This window comes from Ranitomeya imitator, chromosome 4 (assembly GCF_032444005.1).
Source record: "Ranitomeya imitator isolate aRanImi1 chromosome 4, aRanImi1.pri, whole genome shotgun sequence".
NCBI classification, from domain to species: domain Eukaryota; kingdom Metazoa; phylum Chordata; class Amphibia; order Anura; family Dendrobatidae; genus Ranitomeya; species Ranitomeya imitator.
The window spans coordinates 363,741,910-363,761,385 of NC_091285.1; the positions used below are offsets into that span (position 1 = coordinate 363,741,910).

A 19,476-nucleotide genomic window follows, 5' to 3' on the forward strand; every position below is an offset into this window, starting at 1 on the left:
TCGTCTTCTAAGATCACATTGTACTTGAATACTGTTGAATTTTCTTTTGAGAGCACAGTTTTTTGTTTTATTTTAGGCTATTATTGCTTTGTGTGAATGGCCCTTAATGCAGGTTTTACATGTGTTGGTTATCCCCCGCACCATACCTGTTTGAGCTTAAGAGATGTAGAGATTTTGTGATGACCAGGCTGTGGAGTCAGTAAGCCAAACCTCTGACTCCTCAATTTCCATGACACCGACTCAACCAAAATGGACTCCGACTACACAGCCCTGATGATGACTCAAGAGTAACAGTTGTTCCAATTTCAGTCCTGGAACCTGGCCTCTTGTACCCTGAAACCAGAGTGACGCGGAGCTGCGCATGCTCGGCCTCCATTCATTGTCTTTGGGACTGCTGGGTATAGCGAGGGGCTATTTTCATCAGACCCAGAGACAAATTGAGCATGCACAGTTCACTCCATTCCTGACGGGGCATCAGAGATCCAATCTTTGGATTACTGCGAATCCCAGCAGAAGGGACCCCGTAATCCATCATCCGTGGGAATTACCTTTGAGCGTGTCTTAATCTGGATTGTAGTAAAATATATCAGTTAGTAACAAGGGCATTATTCCTCCTGGTTCGGGCAGCATCAATCTCCTGACAGGTTGCCTTTAAGTCGTTAAACATTTGTTTGAGTTTATTAGCCTGGCGTTTTCACGTAGATTGATGGATGTTATTTCAGAGGTTTATTTTTCCCTGCTAGGAAATCTTTCACTTCCTGTTGAGAATCTCATCTGCTTCTGGTTGAAGTTTTTGTTGCTAGTGTGCTCTGGAGACATCTAGAAGTCAATGATTCTTTTCCCACACTGTATGCTGAGATGCTAGAAATGTTTTCACAATCATTGTGATTCTTATGTTTGTTCCCACTTCGATTTTTCTTGGCTTCTGAGAGTCCTTTACACCCATATAAACGAACACCTCCTTTTTGGACAAGTTTTTTGTGTTCTGCATTTTAAAGGGAATGTGATAACACATTTTGTGGTTAAATGACTGTTTAGTGACACTTTCATTTGGTCGAAAAAGCACAAGAGAAAGTGGTATGCACACATTTAGGGATCACCTATAGCAAAATAGTTTATTGAATGTAACTAGAAAAACACAAAAGACCATAGAAAATCTTACAAACATTTAAAAAGCCAAAAGACTAACGAGAACCTGGCCAAATAGGGTCTTTCCCCAATGACCTAGATAGACAATCTTGCGGATTTGCTGCGTTTTTTTTACCCCTGCGGTTTTTTATAATGGAATGGGTACAAAAACGCTGCAGATTCACAAAAAAAGTAGTGACATGCTACTACTTTTAATCCGCAGCGTTTCCGCAGTGGATTTTCTGCAAAGTGTGCACAGCATTTTTTTTCTCATTGATTTACATTGATTGCGGATCTGCAGCGTTTCTGCACTGCAAAAAATGCTGCGAATCCGCAACGTGTGCACATAGCCTAACACTAGGGTAGATGTAATCATAACAACGGCGTATCACTGATAAGTGCTGAGAATTAATAAACACTGAAAAAAACCGATCTAAAACAGCTCAATGGATGGTGTGCTGCCAGCTAAGCCACAAATAACCCAATATGCTTAAATTATTGCATGTTAGGAGAAACACATGGAAGATAATCCATGGAAAAACCTGCTAAACTGGCAGAGCCGTTACCCAATGCAGATTCAGCTTGAATGGCAGCAATAAAGTGCTATGTGCAGCCAGGGGAGAAGGAACCCCACATGTATCGGGGTGATGTAGTGTCTATGGCCAATACATGCTTATATATCCACTAGATGGTGGCCCAAATCTAATGCATCGGGTATTCTAGAATATGTATGTATATAGCAGCCACATAGTATATAGCACAGGCCACGTAGTATATAGGAGCCATGTAGTATATAGCAGACAAATACTGCGTGGCCTGTGCTATATACTATGTGGCTGCTATATACATACATACATATTGTAGAATACCCGATGTGTTAATACTGGCCACGCAATATATAACAGTGGCCACGCAGTATATAACCCAGCCACGTACTATATAACACTGCCCACGCAGTATATAACAGTGGCCACGTAATATATAGCACAGCCCACGCAGTATATAACACTGCCTATGTAGTATATAGCAGCCACGCGGTATCAAACACAGCCCACGTTGTATACAGCAGTGTGGGCACCATATCCCTGTTAAAAAAAATAATTTAAAGACAAAATAGTTATATACTCACCCCCTGGGATCCACTGAAGCTCCGGCGATACGCGCGTGCCTGCCGCCATCTTCCGTTCCCAGGATGCATTGCGAAATTACCCAGATGACTTAGCGGTCTCGCGAGACCGCTAAGTCTTCTGGGTGATTTTGCAATCCATCGCCGGGAACGGAAGATGGCGGCAGGCACAAGTGGCTCGGCGGACTACGGAGGGTGAGAACAGCAGGTTTTTTGTTTTTTTTATTATTTTTAACATTACATTTTTTTTACTATTGATGCCGCATAGGCAGCATCAATAGTAAAAAGCTGGGGACACACAGGGTTAATAGCAGCGGTTACGGAGTGCGTTACCCGCGGCATAACGCGGTCCGTTACCACCGGCATCAACCCTGTGTGAGCGGTGACTGGAAGGGAGTATGCGGGCGCCGGGCACTGACTGCGGGGAGTAAGGAGCGGCCATTTTCTTCCGGACTGTCCCTGTTGCTGATTGGTCGCGGCTGTTTTGCCGCGACCAATCAGCGACTTGGATTTCCATGACAGACAGAGGCCGCGACCAATGAATATCCATGACACAGACAGAAGGACAGAAAGACGGAAGTGACACTTAGACAATGATATAGTAGACTAGATGGTGGCCCTATTCTAACGCATTCTAGCGGTATTCTAGAATATGCATATCCACGTAGTATATTGCACAGCCCACGTAGAATATTGCCCAGCCACATACTATATTGCCAAGTTACTTAGTATATTGCCCAGTTACGTAGTATATTGCCCAGTTACGTAGTCAGCGACGTAGTATATTGCCCAGCGACGTAGTATATTGCCCAGCCACGTAGTATATTGCCCAGCCACGTAGTATATTGCCCAGCCACGTAGTATATTGCCCAGCCACGTAGTATATTGCCCAGCCACGTAGTATATTGCCCAGCCACGTAGTATATTGTCCAGCCACGTTTGTCACAGGTGAAAAAATAAAAAATAAACATATACTCACCTTTCCGAAGGAGCCCTTGTAGTCCACGGCAGGTTCCGGTCCCAGGGTCAGTATGCGCGCAGGACCTGTGGTGACGTCGCAGTCACATGTCTGCGACGTCATGGCAGGTCTTTGTAGCGCAGGCCCTGTGATGACGTCGCGGTCACATGACCGTGACGTCATGGCAGGTCCTTCTGCCACTGGAACCTGCAACGGAAGATGGTGGCCGGCGCGAGCTGCTACGGAGGGTGAGTATAGCATGGTTTTTTAAAATTATTTTTAACGTTACATTTTTTACTATTGATGCCGCATAGGCAGCGTCAATAGTAAAAAGTTGGGGACACACAGGGTTAATAGCGGTGGTAACGGAGTCCATTACCTGCGGCATTAACCCTGGGTTAGCGGTGACCGGAGGGGAGTATGCGGTCGACAGGCACTGAGAATAAGGGGAATAAGGAGCGGCCATTTTCTTCCGGACTGTGCCCGTCGGTGATTGGTCGCGGCAGCCATGACAGGCAGCTGGCGAGACCAATCAGCGAATGAATAACCGTGACAGAAGGACAGACAGACGGAAGTGACCCTTAACCCCTTCACGACATGCGCCGTACTAGTACTGCGCATGCCGTGTCACCCCCTTTGATGTGGGCTCCGGCGGTGAGCCCACATCAAAGTCGCGACATGTCAGCTGTTTTGTACAGCTGACATGTTCGCGCAATAGCGGCGGGTGAAATCGCTATTCACCTGCCGCTATTAACCTGTTAAATGCCGCTGTCAAACACAGACAGAGGCATTTAACTACCGCATCCGGCCGGGCGGCCGGAAATGACGTCATCGCCGACCCCCGTCACATGATCGGGGGTCGGCGATGCATCAGGAAGGTAACCATAGAGGTCCTTGAGACCTCTATGGTTACTGATGCAGGCCTGCTGTGAGCGCCCCCCTGTGGTCGGCGCTCACAGCACACCTGCATTTCAGCTACATAGCAGCGATCTGATGATCGCTGTTATGTAGCTGAGCCGATCAAGTGGTGCCAGCTTCTAGCCTCCCATGGAGGCTATTGAAGCATGGCACAAGTAAAAAAAAAAAATGTTTTTAAAAATATGAAAAAAATATAAAAATATAAAAGTTTAAATCACCCCCCTTGCACCCCATCCTAAATAAAACAATAAAAAAAATCAAACATACACATATTTGGTATCGCCGTGTTCAGAATCGCCCGATCTATCAATTAAAAAAAAGCATTAACCTGATCGCTAAACGGCGTAGCGAGAAAAAAATCCGAAGTGCCAGAATTACGTTTTTTTGGTCGCCGCGACATTGCATTAAAATGCAATAACGGGCGATCAAAAGAACGTATCTGCGCAAAAATGGTATCATTAAAAACATCAGCTCGGCACGCAAAAAATAAGCCCTCACCCGACCCCAGATCACGAAAAATGGAGACGCTACGGGTATCGGAAAATGGCACTTTTTTTTTTTTTTTTAGCAAAGTTTGGATTTTTTTTTTTACCACTTAGATAAAAAATAACCTAGTCATGTTAGATGTCTATGAACTCGTAATGACCTAGAGAATCATAATGGCAGGTCAGTTTTAGCATTTAATGAACCTAGCAAAAAAGCCAAACAAAAAACAAGTGTGGGATTGCACTTTTTTTGCAATTTCACCGCACTTGGAATTTTTTTCTAGTAAAAGACATGGTAAAACCAATGGTGTCGTTCAAAAGTACAACTTGTCCCGCAAAAAATAAGCTCTCACATGATCATATTGACGGAAAAATAAAAAAGTTATGGCTCAGGGAAGGAGGGAAGTGAAAAACGAAAACGCAAAAATGAAAAAGGGCCGCAACTTGAAGGGGTTAAACAATTATATAGTAGAAGAGCTAAGTAATAAGTAACCAGCTGTAGTAGAGGCGGCGTGTTCTGATCCCCATCTCTAAAAGTGCGTGAAGAGCCGGCGTTACCAGGTTTTCTCTGCGCAGCCTCATAGCAAGCCAATCACAGCACCAATGCGCTGTCCGCCTCACTAGTCCTCTCAAGATTCACACTATATAGGTGATCTAGTGCATATATTTTACAGATCCACTGATGTGTTCGATTCTGTTACCTTTTATCATAAGTGACAACGCATGTGTGTGTATGTATACCTTTATAATGTGACGCTTTTGCCACTAAAACATGGTGCTCTTGTAACTTGTTCCTTGATTATGCTTCCCTTGATGGGGTTTAAACTTTTTTTTTGGCAATAAGCCCTGGTCCAAGAACATGTGCATTTTAAGCCCTTTGGCTAAATACTGTATACAAAACTTAAGTGCATCCGCTCAGTCTGCATTATGTCAGCTCTCTGCGATGGATAGTGGTCTCCATACATCATCTGAGCTGTGTGTCGGCCATCGGGGAAACGATTGTGTTCTAGGTGATCCCTAAATGTGTGGTAGTATGCATTAGGCTGATCCCTCTAGTAATACATTGTTTATGCGGTGCCCGCTCCTACATATATTCAAACACCATTTCATTTGGTCTGATTTGCACAATGGTGTTGGTTAGACCTTGGCTTTCGGAGCAATGACACCACTCGATGAATCTTTCCTATCTGAGTCGCCCCTGCTATGCCCTAATGTTTCCCATTGACTATCACTGTTCACGTGAGTGTGAGGTGCCGGTGTGGGCTGCCACATGAATTCGGTCCCTATCGGTATCTCCTGATGGGACATAAGGACGTCATAAATACTCTGTGGATTCTGGCTGCTATAGTATTGCTACCTTTTATCCTGCTGCCTCCACCGTGAAAATGAGGTCTCCATGGAAGTGGTACTTGACCACGGTTATTTATGTACAGTACAGATCAAAAGTTTGGACACACCTTCTCATTTAAAGATTTTTCTGTATTTTCATGACTATGACAATTGTACATTCACACTGAAGGCATCAAAACTATGAATTAACACATGTGGAATTATATACTTAACAAAAAAGTGAGAATGCCAAGAGTGTGCAAAGCAGTGGCTACTTTGAAGAACCTAGAATATAAGACACTAGATGGTGGCCCGATTCTAATGCATTGGATATTCTAGAATATGCATGTCCACGTAGTGTATAGCACAGCCCACGTAGTGTATAGCACAGCCCACGTAGTGTATAGCACAGCCCACGTAGTGTATAGCACAGCCCACGTATGTAACAGGTTAAAAAAGACTTAAAATAAAAAATAAACATATACTCACCTTCCGAGGGCCCCTGGTGCCTGTGTGCGGTGCACGCGGCAGCTTCCGGTCCCAGGATTGGTATGAGCGCAGGACCTGTGATGACGTCGCGGTCGTGTGACCGTGACATAATGGCAGTTCCTTGTTGCATAGCATCTTTGGCACCGGAACCTGCCGCTTGCACTGCCGAGGAGAGGGCACATGTCGGAGGGTGAGAATAACAATTATTACAAATGATAATTATTATTTGCAACATTAGATATTTTTACTAATGATGCTGCATAGACAGCATCAATAGTAAAAACTTGGTCACACAGGGTCAATAGCGGCGGTAACGGAGTGAGTTACCCGCGACATAATGTGGTCTGTTACCGCTGGCATTAACCCTGTGTGAGCGGTGACTGGAGGGGAGTATGAAGCGGGCGCCGGGCACTGACTGCGGGGAGTAGGGAGGGACTAATCGGACTGTGGCCGTCGCTGATTGGTTGAGGCAGCCATGACAGGCAGCTGGCGAGACCAATCAGCGACTTGCATTTCCATGACAGACAGAGGCCGCAACCAATGACTATCCATGACAGACAGAAGGACAGACTGAAGTGACCCTTAGACAATTATATAGTAGATAATTTCAGTTGTCTCACACTTGTTTGTTAAGTATATAATTCCACATGTGTTAATTCATAGTTTTGATGCCTTCAGTGTGAATGTACAATTTTCATAGTCATGAAAATACAGAAAAATCTTTAAATGAGAAGGTGTGTCCAAACCTTTGCTCTGTACTGTACACACACCGGCATGTATCCTGCACCAACTGTTGCCTACAGCTGACCTTTGTTTCTGTGCCTGCCAGTTCTGCATTCAGATAGTTACTGGCATTTTTGTGAACATACACTTTGTTTCCTTTGCAAATGTATTCTTAAATATTTTAGATTAATCGAAAAAGATATGGTTGTATGATTGAGCTGTAAAGAGAACCTGTCACCAGCCCAAGAGTGGCCTTCCCTCTTCTGTCTGCTGCTTTCCATTTACATATTTTTTATTTATTCTTAAATACTGGCCTTTTTATTTAGTTCATATATTTTATGCTCTTTACAAGGGGGCGTGGCTCACAGCATTCTCTTTAGGTTGTTTTGTTACTAGGGGGCGTGGCTCACAGCATTCTCTTTAGGTTCCTCTGTTACAAGGGGGCGTGGCTCACAGCATTCTCTTTAGGTTGCTCTGTTACAAGGGGCCGTGGCTCACAACATTCTCTTTAGGTTGCCCTGCGTTACAGGGGGTGTGGCTCACAACATTCTCTTTAGGTTGCCCTGCGTTACAGGGGGTGTGGCTCACAGCATTCTCTTTAGGTTGTCCTGCTACTAGGGGCATGGCTCACAGCATTCTCTTTAGGTTGCACTATGTCACGAGGGGGCATTGCTCTCAGCATTCTCTAGGTTGCTCTGCATTACAAGGGGCTCACAGCATTCTCTTTAGGTTGTCCTGTTACTAGGGGGCGTGGCTCACCGCATTGTCTGGTTGCCCTGCATTACAGGGGGCTAGGTTGCCCTGCGTTACAAGGGGCATGGCTCACAGCATTCTCTGGTTGCCCTGCGTTACTGTGGGCGTGGCTCACAGCATTCTCTTTAGGTTGCCTGCGTTACAGGAGGCATGGCTCACAGCATTCTCTTGTTGCCCTGCGTTACAGGGGGCGTAGCTCACAGCATTCTCTAGGTTGCCCTGAGTTACAAGGGGCATGGCTCACAGCATTCTCTAGGTTGCCCTGAGTTACAAGGGGCATGGCTCACAGCATTCTCTAGGTTGCCCTGAGTTACAAGGGGCATGGCTCACAGCATTCTCTAGGTTGCCCTGCGTTACAGGGGGCATGGCTCACTGCATTCTCTAGGTTGCCCTGCGTTACAGGGGGCATGGCTCACAGCATTTTCTTTAGGTTGCCCTGTGTTACAGGGGGCATGGCTCACAGCATTTTCTTTAGGTTGCCCTGCGTTACAGGGGGTGTTGGTCACAGCATTCTCTTTAGGTTGCTCTGTTACAAGGGGGCGTGGCTCACAACATTCTCTTTAGGTTGCCCTGCGTTACAGGGGGTGTGGCTCACAGCATTCTCTTTAGGTTGTCCTGTTACTAGGGGCATGGCTCACAGCATTCTCTTTAGGTTGCATTGCGTTACAGGGGGCATGGCTCACAGCATTCTCTGGTTGCCCTGCGTTACAGGGGGTGTGGCTCACAGCATTCTCTTTAGGTTGCTCTGTTACAAGGGGACTTGGCTCACAACATTCTCTTTAGGTTGCCCTGAGTTACAGGAGGCGTGGCTCACAGCATTCTCTTTAGGTTGCTCTGTTACAAGGGGACTTGGCTCACAACATTCTCTTTAGGTTGCCCTGCGTTACAGGGGGTGTGGCTCACAGCATTCTCTTTAGGTTGTCCTGTTACTAGGGGCATGGCTCACAGCATTCTCTTTAGGTTGCATTGCGTTACAGGGGGCATGGCTCACAGCATTCTCTGGTTGCCCTGCGTTACAGGGGGTGTGGCTCACAGCATTCTCTTTAGGTTGCTCTGTTACAAGGGGACTTGGCTCACAACATTCTCTTTAGGTTGCCCTGAGTTACAGGAGGCGTGGCTCACAGCATTCTCTTTAGGTTGCTCTGTTACAAGGGGACTTGGCTCACAACATTCTCTTTAGGTTGCCCTGAGTTACAGGGGGTGTGGCTCACAGCATTCTCTTTAGGTTGCTCTGTTACAAGGGGACTTGGCTCACAACATTCTCTTTAGGTTGCCCTGTGTTACAGGGGGTGTGGCTCACAACATTCTCTTTAGGTTGCCCTGCGTTACAGGGGGTGTGGCTCACAGCATTCTCTTTAGGTTGTCCTGTTACTAGGGGCATGGCTCACAGCATTCTCTTTAGGTTGCATTGCGTTACAGGGGGCATGGCTCACAGCATTCTCTGGTTGCCCTGCGTTACAGGGGGCGTGGCTCACAGTATTCTCTAGGTTGCCCTGAGTTACAGGAGGCGTGGCTCACAGTATTCTCTAGGTTGCCCTGAGTTACAGGAGGCGTGGCTCACAGTATTCTCTAGGTTGACCTGTGTTACAGGGGGCATGGCTCACAGCATTTTCTTTAGGTTGCCCTGCGTTACAGGGGGCATGGCTCACAGCATTCTCTTTAGGTTGCCCTTCGTTATTATCCTTTGAACAAAGCCCCGTTGGTTCAGCCCATAAACATTAGCACTAAATAAAGACGCATATTTCTAAAGCCAAATATTGGATTAAAAATTAAAAAAACAAAACTGAATAACCATGGAAGCAGCGGAAATAAAATAAGAAAACCTGTCCACTTTTGACCTTGTAACGGGTCCTCTTTAATGCATTTTTTTTAAGGTGCTTGCACACATTGCTACATGCAGTGGGCTGTATGATGGCTAGCGCTGCCCCTCTATCATTTAGAATGCTAGCAGTGTGCTGTTCTCTCTGAATTCCTCCCATTTCTCTGAGTCTATATAACATTGGAGGCCGATAGAAATACCGTTTGGGCTATCACCGGCCACATAACACGGATAGGTCTGTGCATGAGGCCTTATGAAAAGGATCTATAATGGAGTATAGCAAGACTAATCTGCTTAGCCCTCTTAGGGAGTGTAATAAATCTAAATGTGAGTGAATGGTGACTGAGTAATATTGTTGAAAGCTAGGTCCTAAAAATGGATGTAGTAAATCTGTCCAGGCAACATTATTAGCATTTTCCAAAATGAGGAAGATTGCGTGGCTTCACATTAATGCACATGGAAAGAAGCAGCACATCTAAGCTGATGGAGTGATTACGTTCCGCCATGTAAAGTAAAACCCCTTTCAATATTAATAGCGGTTTATTTAGATTTTTGTGTGGAGGGACTATAAGCTATTGGGTAAATTGTCAGAAATGCCCAGTTGTGCTTGGTGCGGAAACTCTCCTGGGTTGTTGGGTTGTGTAAGACACCACTGTATGTACAGAATATGAGCGAATTTCTTTATAAAAAAATGTTCTTTACATACCCAAAGGGGCCGCCTGTTGAATTGTAGAAATGACCGGTTTCTTCTTTTTAGCACACAGTAAGTGCAGTCTTCGTGTTACTGTTTGGCTTGAGGTTTTCCTATGGGTAATGCGTGGGCTGAAATTGTAGGATGACATTACAATGGCTTTGGAGACGCTGTGAGTTCTGCTAATTTCTTGACTCATTACTTCTTTATTAGAGTAAATGCTGATTGGGAGGACGTCACGTAGAGTGAAATGTGGTTTATACCGCGAGCCCTCACCATGAGACCTCTGTACATGGAGCCTGTGTAGTCCATGGTCAGGCCCTCTCTACTTCCCTCCACTCCTCACCTAAAATAACTATGCAAACAAATATGACATCTAAATCCCCACGTTCTCAGGCTGCCGTCACACTAGTAGTATTTGGTCAGTATTTTACCTCAGTATTTGTAGCCAAAACCAGGAGTGGGTGATAAATGCAGAAGTGATGCATATGTTTCTATTATACTTTTCCTCTAATTGTTCCACTCCTGGTTTTGGCTACAAATACTGATGTAAAATACTGACCAAATACTGCTAGTGTGACGGCAGCCTTAGAGTTGCACTCCTCTGTTGCTGTGTGTAAGCGTTTTCAGGTGTCCATGAAAGCGGAGGCGTCTCGTTTAGGAGCTGATAAGACGGCCATAATGGTTGTCACCCGGTTTCCTAGAAACCTTACTCCTACGTATTCTGTACAATTCCCCTACAAACGCTATGACTGAGTATTCATGTGCGGGCCACATAGGAGGCCTGGTGCTGCCTGCGCTGGGAGACCACTATGAAAGCAGGAAGCCTATTTCTGCCGCTCTCAATTGTTCCACTGACAGTGACATCCTTCATGCCATATGTGGTAAAAGCTGGTCACCCGTCTCGTGTGCCAGTGAGTAAGCAGGCTGGTGCTGTGGTTTTCAGCTGACGCCCTTCACTGCTGCAGTAATAATGTGACCTCAGTGCTGCTCAGTAGATCTTTATTAGGAGGGCAGTCAGTGATCCTCCTGGCCATATAAATCCCTCAGCGCTTTGGTGCCTTTATAGTCACATTGTAATGTCTCAGTTGGCCATTTACATTAAACATGGATGTGTTTTTTTTTTTTTTAGGTCTTTACTAATAAAAATTTGTTATTTGTGTGTATTCAAATGTGTGTACATGTAACTTGCAAACACAGTAGCAAGTTATATAGGAAAAAATACAAAATATTATATATACAACTAAAATTAATGTCTCAGTCCGTTATCCGTCATCATCACTGCTTACACTTTGGCCACCAATACAACAATGACCCCATGGCACAATGCAGAGTTCCTGGGCAACCAAAGATTGACATTATTTTGGTTCCAGCTAATAAATGTTCTTTTCAGAAGCAGAAATTGCACAATGTTCCCTTATACTATCTATGATGACTGCATGTTTTCCGAATCTCTGCTGCTGCATATACAACTCCTGGCAAAAATTATGGAATCACCGCCCTTGGAGGATGTTCATTCAGTTGTTTAATTTTGTAGAAAAAAAGCAGATCACACACGGCACAAAACTAAAGTCATTTCAAATGGCAACTTTCTGGCTTTAAGAAACACTAAAAGAAATCAAGAACAAAAAATGTGGTAGTCAGTAATGGTTACTTTTTTAACCAAGCATAGGGGAAAAATTTATGGAATCACTCAATTCTAAGGGAAAAAGTTATGGAATCGCCCTGTAAATTTTCATACCCAAAACTAACACCTGCATCAAATTAGATCTGCTCGTTAGTCTGTACCTAAAAAGGAGTGATCACACCTTGGAGAGCTGTTGCACCAAGTAGACTGACATGAATCATGGCTCCAACATGAGAGATGTCAATTGAAACAAAGGAGAGGATTATCAAACTCTAAGGGTATGTGTCCACGTTCAGGATTGCATCAGGATTTGGTCAGGATTTTCCATCAGTTTTTGTAAGCCAAAACCAGGAGTGGGTGATAAATACAGAAGTGGTGTATATGTTTCTATTATACTTTTCCGCTAATTGTTCCACTCCTGGTTTTGGCTTACAAAAACTGATGGAAAATCCTGACCAAATCCTGATTCAATCCTGAACGTGGACACATACCCTTAAAAAAGGTAAATCATCACACAATGTTGCAAAAGATGTTGGTTGTTCAGTCAGCTGTGTCTGTATTTGGTCCAGATTTTAAACAACATGGGAAGGTTGTTAAAGGCAAACATACTGGTAGACCAAGGAAGACATCAAAGCGTCAAGACCGGAAACTTAAAGCAATATGTCGCCAAAACAGCAAATGCACAACAAAACAAATGAGGAACGAATGGGTGGAAACTGGAGTCAACGTCTGTGACCGAACTTTAAGAAACTGCCTAAAGGAAATGGGATTTACATACAGAAAAGCTAAACGAAAGCCATCATCACCTAAACAGAAAAAACAAGGTTACAATGGGCTAAGGAAAAGCAATCGTGGACTGTGGATGACTGGATGAAAGTCATATTCAGTGATGAATCATGAATCTGTATTGGGCAAGGTGATGATACTGGAACTTTTGTTTGGTGCCATTCCAATGAGATTTATACAGATGACTGCCTGAAGAGAACATGCAAATTTCCACAGTCATTGATAATATGGAAAAATAGTGAAAAACCAGCTCACCTATTAGGCATTTGTTGTGGGGAAGCCCGGATACCGTGCAGTCATCACGTGGAACGATAAGGCAAACAGGAAAAAAAAAAATCCAGCTTCCAAAAATATCAAGATTTATTGAAGATAAAATCCAAAGTCCAATGACATGGTTCACAGGAGAATGAGTAGCAGCAGGCTACGCGTTTCGAACAATGAGTTCTTTTTCAAAGCTTTGAAAAAGAACTCATTGTTCGAAACGCGTAGCCTGCTGGATTTTTTTTTTTCCTGTTTGCCTTATTGATAATATGGGGCTGCATGTCAGGTAAAGGCACTGGGGAGATGGCTGCCATTACATCTTCAATAAATGCACAAGTTTATGTTGATATTTTGGACACTTTTCTTATCCCATCAATTGAAAGGATGTTTGGGGATGATATCATTTTTCAACATAATAATGCATCCTGCCATAGAGGAAAAAACTGTGAAAACATTCCTTGAAAAAAGACACATAAGGTCAATGTCATAGCCTGCAAATAGTTTGGGTCTCAATCGAGTTGAAAATCTTTGGTGGAAGTTGAAGAAAATGGTCCATGACAAGGCTCCAACCTGCAAAGCTGATCTGGCAACAGCAATCAGAGGAAGTTGGAGCCAGATTGATGAAGAGTTCTGTTTGACACTCATTAAGCCCATGCCTCAGAGACTGCAAGCTGTAATAAAAGCCAGAGGTGGTGCAACAAAATACTAGTGATGTTTTGGAGTGTTTTTTGTTTGTTTTTCATGATTCCATAATTTTCCCCTCGGAATTGAGTAATTCCATAATTTTTCCCCTATGCTTGGTTAAAAAATTAACGATTACTGACTACCACATTTTTTGTTCTTGATTTCTTTTAATGTTTCTTAAAGCCAGAAAGTTGCCATTTGAAATGACTTTAGTTTTGTGCCATGTCTGTGATCTGCTTTTTTTCTACAAAATTAAACAACTGAATGAACATCCTCCAAGGCCGGTGATTCCATAATTTTTGCCAGGGGTTGTAGAGGGTTAACTGCTGTAGCCATAATCTGGCTTCCAGCCATGTAGCTGCACTAATGTACATCCTCTCCAATGTCCCTGGTCATCCTTGGGTTTCATAGTAGCTGTGTGGTGCATAAATAATATCCTAGGTAATGATTGTGGTCCATGGTGCATTAAAGCGTTAACGCTTCAGATCCGCACAGTGATTTACAGTACAATGTAAATCAATTGAAAAAAAAAAAAAAAAAGCGGTGCTAATGGTGCGGAAAAATCTGCATGAAAACCGCTGCGGATCAGAAGTAGTATGCTACTTCTTTTGTGCGGAACTGCAGCGTTTCTGACCCCTTCCATTGTATAAATCCACAGGGGTAAAAAACGCAAAAAATCCGCATCAGTTCCGCAACAAAAACACATAAAATCCGTGGCAAATCCGCACCTGCATTTTCTGCCAGGAGATGGGGATTTTGTGTGGAAAATTCTGCACCCCAACCCCCAACGTGTGCACATAGCCTAATAGTTACTATGTGAACTACAAATGGCTTTAGGCTAAGTTCACACATGGCGTTTTGCAATTTTTTTAATGCAAATTTTCAGTTATGTTTTACAGTACCAGCAAATTCTGAGATTTAGAAACCTCATGCACAGTTTTTTGTCATCAGGATTTTGTGCTTTGCATGTTTTTTTTTTTTTTCTTTTTTTTTTTTGGCTCAGTGGAGTATGTCGCCACTTTCAGCGTTGTTTTCAACATTTTTCACCCATTGAAATGAACGGGTGCTGAAAAAGCACCCCAAAATCGCAGGTATCAGGTTTTGCTACGTTTTTTGTGCCAACCTGATTCTATAGAATTCTAAACTTTATCAGCATGCACAAGACAAATCTAGCATGCCAAAACCGAAGAAAAAAGCGCAAGAAAGACATGCCTTTTTTCTATACATTCTTTCCTGCAAAGAGATCAGGTTTTGCTGCAGAAAGAAAACGTCGCCTAGTGTGAACTTGCCCTTACGGTTTTCATTGGCGCTGATCTTCCATTTCCGGCAATGGCCACTACAGTGTGAAGGATAAAATAAAATAAATCTTTATTTTTATATAGCGCTAACATATTCCGCAGCGCTTTACAGTTTGCACACATTATCATCACTGTCCCCGATGGGGCTCACAGTCTAGATTCCCTATCAGTATGTCTTTGGAATGTGGGAGGAAACCGGAGTACCCGGAGGAAACCCACGCAAACACGGAGAGAACATACAAACTCTTTGCAGATGTTGTCCTGGGTAGGATTAGAACCCATGACTCCAGCGCTGCAAGGCTGCTGTGCTAACCACTGCGCCACCGTGCTGCCCTATCAGGATCAGTGGTGTTCACTCTACATCAAGTTATCCCACCGGTGAGGGTGCCGAGGGCCAACTCACACTTATCTGCTATTGATAACCCATCTCATCGATCTCTTACTAGTTATCTGTTCAGATGCTCAATATAGTAGTGGGAAAATGCCTATTAATTGTATTCCTTCATTAGATCCTTGCTAATTCTAGGCGGTATCTCTATACGTGCTCATACAGGGATGGCTACCAGTCAGTGAGCGACATCACCAAATTTCCTCCTGTGGAGTCCATGGATTTTATTCCGTAGATTCAGATGTCAGAGTTCAGGCTGTGATGCACAGACCAGCCGCTGGTCTCCTGGCCCACGCGGCCTTTCTGTGCACTGATTGTGTTTCACAGACGTCTGAAAGTCTTTTCACAACTCTTTTCCGACCAATGCAAAGTTGGACGACATTTGCATGGGGACAGGTTCCCTTTCTAAACTAATGCAATCATTGTAACAGATTAGACTTGGTGCTTTTCATCATCCCATCTAATAATCTATTATTTACCATGGTTTACTGTAGTAGAGGCTCTCTAATTTGCCAATAACACTGTATCCATTACTAAAGAAACCCACCCTCGACCCATCCTGCACAAACAACTACAGACCAGTCTCCAATCTCCCCTTCATCTTTAACCCCTTACCGGCATCGGACGTACTATACCGTCCGATGCCGGCTCCCCTGCTTTGATGCAGGGCTCCGCGGTGAGCCCGCACCAAAGCCGGGACATGTCAGCTGTTTTGAACAGCTGACATGTGCCCGTAATAGGCGCGGGCAGAATCGCGATCTGCCCGCACCTATTAACTAGTTAAATGCCGCTGTCAAACGCAGACAGCGGCATTTAACTACCGCTTCCGGCCGGGCGGCCGGAAATGACGTCATCGCCGACCCCCGTCACATGTCCGGGGGTCGGCGATGCGTCTCCATTGTAGCCATAGAGGTCCTTGAGACCTCTATGGTTACTGATTGCCCGTCGCTGTGAGCGCCACCCTGTGGTCGGCGCTCACAGCACACGTGCAATTCTGCTACATAGCAGCGATCAGCAGATCGCTGCTATGTAGCAGAGGCGATCGAGTTGTGCCTGCTTCTAGCCTCCCATGGAGGCTATTGAAGCATGGCAAAAGTAAAAAAAAAAAAGTTTAAAAAAATGTGAAAAAAATAAAAAAACATAAAAGTTTAAATCACCCCCCTTTCGCCCCAATCAAAATAAATCAATAAAAAAAATATCAAATCTATGCATATTTGGTATCGCCGCGCTCAGAATCGCCCGATCTATCAAATAAAAAAGTATTAACCTGATCGCTAAACAGCGTAGCGGGAAAAAAACTCGAAACGCCAGAATTACGTTTTTTTGGTCGCCGCGACATTGCATTAAAATGCAATAACGGGCGATCAAAAGAACGTATCTGCACCGAAATGCTATCATTAAAAACGTCATCTCGGCACGCAAAAAATAAGCCCTCAACCGACCCCAGATCACGAAAAATGGAGACGCTAGGAGTATCGGAAAATGGCGCAATTTTTTTTTTTTTTTAGCAAAGTTTGGAATTTTTTTTCACCACTTAGATAAAAAATAACCTAGTCATGTTAGGTGTCTATGAACTCGTAATGACCTGGAGAATCATAATGGCAGGTCATTTTTAGCATTTAGTGAACCTAGCAAAAAAGCCAAACAAAAAACCAATGTGGGATTACACTTTTTTGCAATTTCACCGCACTTGGAATTTTTTTCCCGTTTTCTAGTACACGACATGCTAAAACCAATGATGTCGTTCAAAAGTACAACTCGTCCCGCAAAAAATAAGCCCTCACATGGCCAAATTGACGGAAAAATAAAAAAGTTATGGCTCTGGGAAGGAGGGGAGCGAAAAACGAACACGGAAAAACGAAAAATCCCCCGGTCATGAAGGGGTTAAACTCTTGGAGCGCATGATCTACTCCCGCCTTACCCATTACCTCTCCACTCACTCCCTCCTAGACCCTTCACAGTCTGGTTTCCGCCCCCTACATTCGACAGAAACTGCACTCATCAAGGTGACCAATGACCTTCTGACAGCAAAATGTAATGGTGCCCACTCTCTGCTCATTCTCCTCGACCTTTCTGCATCTTTAGACACTGTTGACCACCCTCTCCTACTCTCTAGGCTCCAGTCACTAGGCATTAAGGACACTGCTCTCTCCTGGTTCTCCTCCTATCATTCTGACCGCTCCTTCACTGTTCTGTTCTCTGGCTTCACTTCATCTCCTCTTCCTCTCAATGTTGGGGTACCTCAGGGTTCAGTCCTTGGCCCCCTTCTCTTCTCCCTCTACACAGCCCCAATTGGGCAGACCATCAGCAGATTTTGCTTTCAGTACCATCTTTATGCTGATGACACAAAACTATACACATCATCCCCTGATCTTACCCCCGCTGTACTACAGAACGCCGCTGACTGTCTGTCTGCAGTCTCCAACATCATGTTCGCTCTCTATCTGAAACTCAACCTCTCCAAAACTGAACTTCTTCCACGCCCGCCGTCTACTAACCTCCCCAAATCTGACATTTCCCTCCCTGTGGGTGGCACCATAATAACACCCCGGCAGCAGGCGCGCTGTCTGGGTGTTATGTTTGACTCCGATCTCTCCTTCACCTCCCATATACAATCTTTTGCCCGCTCGTGCCGCTTATACATAAAGACCATCTCTAGAATCCGCCCTTTTCTCACCATGGAAACAACAAAAACCCTCACTGTCGCCCTGATCCACTCCCGCCTAGACTACTGTAATGCTCTACTAATTGGCCTCCCCCTACTTGACTTTCCCCTCTCCAATCTATCCTTAGTGCAGCAGCCAGGGTCGTCCATCTGGCTAATCGTTACTCGGACTCGTCCGCTCTTCGCCAGTCGTTACACTGGCTGCCCATTCATTACAGGATACAATTCAAAGTACTTGTTCTCACCCACAAAGCTCTCCACAGTGCGGCACCCCCATACATCTCCTCCCTCATTTCTGTCTATCGGCCTAACCGACCGCTGCGCTCTGCAAATGACTTTCGACTAACCTCTGCACTTATCTGTACCTCCCACTCCCGACTACAAGACTTCTCCCGTGCTGCGCCAATCCTCTGGAATGCTCTACCCCAAGATATTAGGACCATCCACAATTTGCATAGTTTTAGGCACTCGCTCAAAACACATTTGTTCAGAGCGGCCTATCACATTCAGTAATCAAAGTCATGTTATGTCTGTGTGTGTGTGTGTGTGGCCTATTCCCTATCTCCATCTATCTCCCACCCCCTGAAGATGGCTGGACCATCACTGTAAATACATCATTGTAAATACACCTCTGTACTTTGTATCTCCCCCACCTCATTGTAGATTGTAAGCTCTCACGAGCAGGGTCGTCTTATTTCGCTTTAATTATTGTATTGTTAACGTTGTTACTGTTTGTGTTTGAAACTGTTAAACTGTAAAGCGCTGCGGAATATGTTGCGCTATATAAAGATTATTATCCATGTCCTCTTTTTACAGAGATTAAGAAGGCTGTCCACAAAATACAGAACGGACAAGATTTACCCGACAATCACTGGAGAAAAAGAAGAAAATGTCAAAAAGAACAGATATAAAGATATTCTGCCATGTAAGTCCATTGTGTGTGAGACCCTTAATGTTCTGGTGCGGGTTCTCAGACTACAAATGGAAGTGTCCATGCTCCAAAATCTGTCACCAGGCCGCTGCTTCTTAATCTAAGGCAGCATGCTATGGTGACAGGGACCCCGATTCCTGCTCTGTGTCACTTATTGTGCCCTTGCTGTAGTCTTGATAATGTCCCTGTTATATTTGATAGGTTTTTCAGTGACGGTCTAGGACATACTATTGTCTGCCTGATATTAAATGAATGTTCCTTCATTCCCTTGGGTGGTCCATGATTGACAGCGGTCACACTAAGCGACACTGTAACCGATACCATTGTCACCCTGTTCATTAATGTTGTAGATCTACAGTTGGTTATCTGGTCAACCATGGCAGCTCTCCTTCCTGTCCTCTCTGGCCATTAATTAAA

At 44.4% G+C, this 19,476-nt stretch overlaps 1 protein-coding gene across 1 annotated transcript in view; it reads left to right on the plus strand.

The window, feature by feature from the left end:
* The window catches only part of PTPN12 (protein tyrosine phosphatase non-receptor type 12), an 82,521-nt gene that overhangs the window by 14,860 nt on the left and 48,185 nt on the right, over positions 1-19,476 (plus strand). Inside the window, exon 2 of the mRNA XM_069765131.1 lies at positions 18,945-19,053. Coding sequence (XP_069621232.1) covers positions 18,945-19,053 — 109 coding nt within the window. The remainder of the gene's footprint in view (positions 1-18,944; positions 19,054-19,476) is intronic.